Consider the following 5,818-nt stretch of genomic DNA (forward strand, 5'->3'; position numbering starts at 1 on the left):
AAATTTATTTTGCTAGAATCAAGCAGGAAAGCCACAGGTGGGTAATTATTTATTGATGAATCAAAAAAAATTAGGGTTTTTCCAGGTCTCCAAAGTATTTATTTTGTCCCCAAAAGCTTGCAAGACTCAGTAAATTTATATGTGCCTGGAAAAAATTCAGGGGACTTCTTGTATTATACCCAAACTATGCAGCACACTCAGGAGCACATGAAGGTTACACTGGCCTTGAGACATTCACAGTGTGACTCAGGTGTACACTCTCTTCCTGGGGCCTGATATTCCCTTTTCCTGGGTACGTGATGCTATGAACACACTCCAGATCAAGATGAGTGCACCTCTTGTTAGTCACCCATAAGCTTCTGAGACAGCGGAGCAGGAATGCTGTGTACTCACCAGGGTCCTCCTCTCTGTGTGACACCAGCGGGAGGACAGCAGGCACATCACAGATCTCACCTTTCTCCCAGGTCGGACACAAATCTGGAGAAGCAAACAGTCAGCTGGATTTGCCCCTCTCTATTCACCTCTACTGAGAAGATTTTCAGAAGCAGGTAAATTGGAAAAGACCATAACTTGCTGGGACAGATCATTCTGCTGTGGCCAGAAACAGTTAACTTACGAACTGCAGGTTTTCCTGAACACACTAAAATGAACTGTAGAGTCAGATTTAATAATTTAAGAGCAGGGTGATAGACTTCCTGAATGTAGAGGTCTGGGGGAAAAAGGTTAATCAAATCCTGGAATTCAGAGAAAACAACGTTTAAAAGAAATGCTTGTTATTCTACTTCTATTTGTAAAGAGCTGAATCTAGCAAAGATGTAGCTGGATGTTACAAAGCACTGCTTCTTATAAGTAGCAGTCACTGAGAAATCATCCTAGACATAAATGACTCAAACCTTCCTCAGGCTCAGCTGACAACAGGTCACAGAAACGTGGCTAAAACAGGACCCAGAGCTCTGGGAAGCGTGCAGAGTACAGGGGAAGTTTTGCTCCACGTCTGCAACAGGAACTTTATGGTGTCTTCTTCTTTCCCAAAGACACCAGTACAAATCCAGATTAACTCGATGTCCTGACACAGGACAGTGATGCTCTAGAGTTGTTCCAGTCCCACTGAGAGCAAGATAAATACCATATATTTATTCCCAAAATACAATACTGCTTCTTCTGCCTAGAGAAAATGTTTGTGTGTCTCTCTGCAGCTCTGAATGACTTTATACACTGTTAAGCCTTGCATGTGATAACAAAAAAAAAAAAAAAAAAAAAAAAAAAAAAAAAAAAGTTTTAAAAACTCCGGAAAGTTCCTGGCAGTATAGAAACACATCGTTGTACTGCACTGGGCAGGCGTATAAATAGCTAGAGAAGTGCTTTCTGTGCATCTGGTGCTTTGCTGTGTTTCACCAGGAGAGGGTAGAGTTTGGAAAGGACTCCTGGCAGCCTAGGCTCCCTATTGTGCTGGGAAACAGCGAAGGGAAAACAAGCACAAGTTTCTCCTCTGCCTGTTTGCACCGACTGACTATGTGCGAGAGTCAGCAGATGAACTCTGGAAGACCTTAAAGTAAACAGAAAACGGAAAGAGAAACAAAATTCAAAAGAAGCTTTCTAGGGAAATCTGTGGAACCGAAGTGGAAGCCTCGGCAGTTCCCGTGGGCTCACCCTGCCGACTGTATCTCTGAGAACTGTCACTCACCGCACGTTGCGTTAATCTGAGCTCGGGATTTATTTCTCTGCCGTGACTTCCAAGCTGTGAATAGATATCACTTTTAGAGAGAGAATGGGACCTGAAAAGACTCTCGAGCACTGAACAGAGTGGTGAGTTTTATTAAATGGTTTCTTCTCTTTCCAGTCTGCTGGAGCTTTCTAACATCCTGCTTGCAGGCACAGCAGCCCGATGACTTGTCTTTTCCCTGCAGCTTGTTGCATTCCTCACCAGGCTTTCCTGACCGCAGGTTTCTTTCAGTAACCTTTCCCACCAAGACTCCAGGTCAGTTTGGTGACATTTGTAACAGGGCTGGTCCAGTGCTGATTTGCTTCCATGAGAGATTAAAACCACAAAGCTGTGAAACCAAACAACGGGCTAAAAATCAACCAAAATCCAATCCAATAATAAAATGGCAGGTGACTCTAGGTTTCCACATGTGGACACTGATGGATCAGAAAAAAGTGAAGAAATGGAGATTGTAGTCAATGTCGGTGGGGTAAGGCAGGTGTTCTACGGAGATAACCTGAATCAGTACCCAGAAACACGGCTGGCAGAGCTGGTCAATTGTTTATCGGGGGGATACGATAGCATATTCTCCCTCTGTGATGACTATGATCCTGGAAAGAGAGAGTTTTACTTTGACAGAGATCCAGATGCTTTCAAATGCATTATTGACGTGTACTACTTTGGGGAAATTCACATGAAAAAAGGAATTTGCCCCATATGTTTCAAGAATGAAATGGAATTTTGGAAAGTGGATCTGAAATTTTTGGATGAGTGCTGCAAAGCTCACCTAAGTGAAAAAAAGGAGGAACTGGAAGAAATAGCCCGAAGGGTGCAACTCATTCTGGATGACTTGGGAGTAGACGCTTCAGAAAGTCGCTGGAAAAGGTGCCAAAAATGCATCTGGAAATTTCTGGAGAAGCCAGAATCATCCTATCCAGCTAGAGTGATTGCTGTACTGTCCTTTCTGTTTATTTTGATCTCCTCTGTTGTGATGTGTGTGGGGACCATCCCAGACTTGCAGGTGGTAGATGCAGAGGGGAACCGTATGGAGCACCCGACCCTGGACAGCATCGAGACCGCCTGCATAGGCTGGTTTACCATGGAGTATGTGCTGAGGCTGATCTCCTCCCCCAACAAACTCCACTTTGCCCTTTCTTTCATGAACATTGTTGATGTGCTAGCAATACTTCCTTTCTACGTCAGCCTGACCTTGACCCACCTGGGAGCCAAGCTGATGGAGCTGAGCAATGTCCAGCAGGCCGTCCAGGCACTGCGCATCATGAGGATCGCAAGGATATTCAAGCTTGCACGGCATTCCTCAGGGCTCCAGACCCTAACCTATGCCCTGAAACGCAGCTTTAAGGAGCTCGGGCTGCTCCTCATGTACTTAGCTGTTGGAATCTTTGTCTTTTCTGCCCTAGGTTACACCATGGAACAAAGTCACCCTGAAACTTTATTTAAAAGCATCCCTCAATCATTTTGGTGGGCAATCATTACAATGACCACTGTTGGATATGGAGACATTTACCCTAAAACAACACTAGGAAAACTGAATGCTGCCATCAGTTTTCTTTGTGGAGTGATAGCAATCGCCCTCCCCATCCACCCCATCATTAACAACTTTGTCAGATATTACAACAAGCAGAGAGTTTTAGAAACAGCTGCCAAACATGAATTGGAGCTGATGGAACTAAACTCTGCTGAGGGGAAAGCTGCAGGCTCCAGAAGCGAACTAGAGGATCTTTCAAGGGAAGGCAAAGAGGGTCCTTTTTATAGCAACCGGATAAAAGTCTCCCACAGTGACACCTTTATTCATCTCCTGTCAGAAGAGAAACACTATAGGACCAGGCTTCAAAGCTGCAAATAAACTGTGAGCTGTTGTCAGCGCTAAGCTACAGATCAGGACAACCTGACAATCAGCTATGGAAGGGACTCGCAGATCTGTCAGAGCTGGGAGGGAGCACTGCTTTGCTTTTCCAACATGAATATAAATTAACCCCATGGCTTCTCCATCAACAGTTGGTAAGACTTTACCGTTATTAACCCAAAATAAAATAGTAGGACTCCACTGAGATCAGACTGCTTATACTGAGTGTGTTCTGACACAAACCATTTGTAACCATTTCAGAGACTGAAAAGTCCTTCTTGATCCGTAAATGTTCAATGACCCCAATATGCAACATTGCCACATTGAAACTTTGTACCTGTGACAATAAAGAGCAGCATCACACAGATTGTGTCTTCCAGGCTCTCTTCAATGCCTTTGCAGCTAGGGGAACTGCTCCTTAAAAAAATTAAAACACCCTCTCACTTGTATTAGCTTCAGGCTTACAGCAAAATGTTACAAGCAGTTTGAGCCTAGAGATACTGAAAGTATCAGCATATACTGTGTGCAGAATATTAGAGTGAATAAATGGCTTCGTTTTGTAAAATGTACTTTGGTGTCAATTTTTGGATGGGTTTCTGTTCCTCTTTCCAGAAATAGTGTCATTTTCAATGGGACATGAAACTATATTTTGAGCAGAGATATAGAACAGAATCAATGTATTTTAAGGAGCAAATTTAAAAATATTTGTTCTAGCTATTAATTACAGCACAGTTTATATATGCAGGGATCTCTCAGGAAGGATTTATAATTAAGTAGCTTTTTAAAACTGTAAGTCAAATCATGGTATCTTTAATTCTCTACTAAATCAAGGGAAGTTTATAAGGAAGTTAAATTAAGTAATTCTAAATAAGAAACTTTAACTCTTTGAAAGTAACTGCACAGAAAGTTTCAGTAAAAATAGTATAATCTTCAATTGATTTATGGTGAAAATATCTAGCTGAATAAACATATTATTAGGTCATTTTTTAAAATAACATATCCTTCCTCTACAATAACTGCAAGCTTTGTAAATGTTAGTTTACAGAAGTAGTAGGCACTAATCAGTATCTTCTTCATTAATTAATAAACTAATTAATCAACACCTGTGTATAGCTACTATCCTGTCCAAAAACAACTGCCATCTACATGAATCTAAATTTGGTTGGTGTAAAAACTGTATGTGTAATAGGTCTGGTGTGTACCAGAGAAATCCAGTGAAACTAGGAGTTATGTCAGCTTGGAGGGAAGGGGAGCACTGGCACAGAGATATATTTACATAAATTAGAAGTAGGATCCCAAATGTTTAGAGGGCTAGACTGTCTTTATTTGTTCCCTTTTGTGCTGGGCAGCCCCTTGCCCAGGTGAAATGCAGCAACATGAGCCATGACCTATCCCTGGGCACCTCATGCCCAAGATCCCCTTGCAGGTCTTTGGGACTTTTTTCCTGGGACATGGGCAAGCAGTGGGCCTGTGGCATCCACCCCACAAGAGCAGTGACTGGGGGGGCACAGAGCTGAGGGATGGGCTCTGTGCTCTTTTCTGGCACCTTGTTTGTCCCTGTTCCCTGGCAGAGTGGTGTGTTTCTGCTGGTGGGGAGCGCCCTGTCGTGCTGTTGTGGGGAGCAGTGGTGGCATGGAGGGGCTGGGGAGGTTTGCAGTGAAGGGCAGATACTCCTCGGGAGCAATACCCACCCTGTACCTCTCCTAGCATGGAAATCAGCCCCTGCTTCCCTCAGCTGAGGGCCTTTCCCAACATTACCCCTCACATCTCAAACTGCTTATCTCCCGGGACATGTCCTTCCTTACATACCTCCATCAAGTAAGATATTTCAAACAATGTCTAAACATTTCTGTATCTGAATCCTTCCACCAGCAATTGTCCCAAATTCTCTTCTGCCTAAGACAGTCACTATAAGTACCTCCTCAGCTGAAGCACCCCTTCACCCCCATCCTCCTCTCCACATCCCAGCTCTTAGCCTCTAGAACTGCTCTCTCACTCTGTCTCATCTGCTGAGACCTGCTCTTTGCTTGCCAACAGCCTCAGCTCCTGTCCCTGCCTGCCTGGCCAGGACCTCAGCTGGCTCTCATCTAAGGGACAGGATCATGTCCCTTGCACTGCTTAAGACTTCCAGGTTACAAGTATGGACTGCAAACCAGCAAAAATTGACTTGGCTGGGGTACTGAGGATGGGAGAAGAGGGAAACTAACAAGGCTGTGTGAGTCTAGCCTTATTTATCAGCAGGAATATTA

The 5,818-nt window shown here is 43.7% G+C and overlaps 1 protein-coding gene across 1 annotated transcript; it reads left to right on the forward strand.

The window, feature by feature from the left end:
* Positions 1-322: 322 nt before the first annotated feature.
* On the forward strand, positions 323-4,670 carry KCNF1 (potassium voltage-gated channel modifier subfamily F member 1). The gene has a single exon (XM_033513066.1). It carries the CDS (start codon positions 2,106-2,108, stop codon positions 3,567-3,569), a length of 1,464 nt encoding a protein of 487 aa, XP_033368957.1. The 5' UTR covers positions 323-2,105; the 3' UTR covers positions 3,570-4,670.
* Positions 4,671-5,818: the final 1,148 nt, after the last annotated feature.

Source organism: Parus major, chromosome 3 (assembly GCF_001522545.3).
Source record: "Parus major isolate Abel chromosome 3, Parus_major1.1, whole genome shotgun sequence".
NCBI classification, from domain to species: Eukaryota; Metazoa; Chordata; class Aves; order Passeriformes; family Paridae; genus Parus; species Parus major.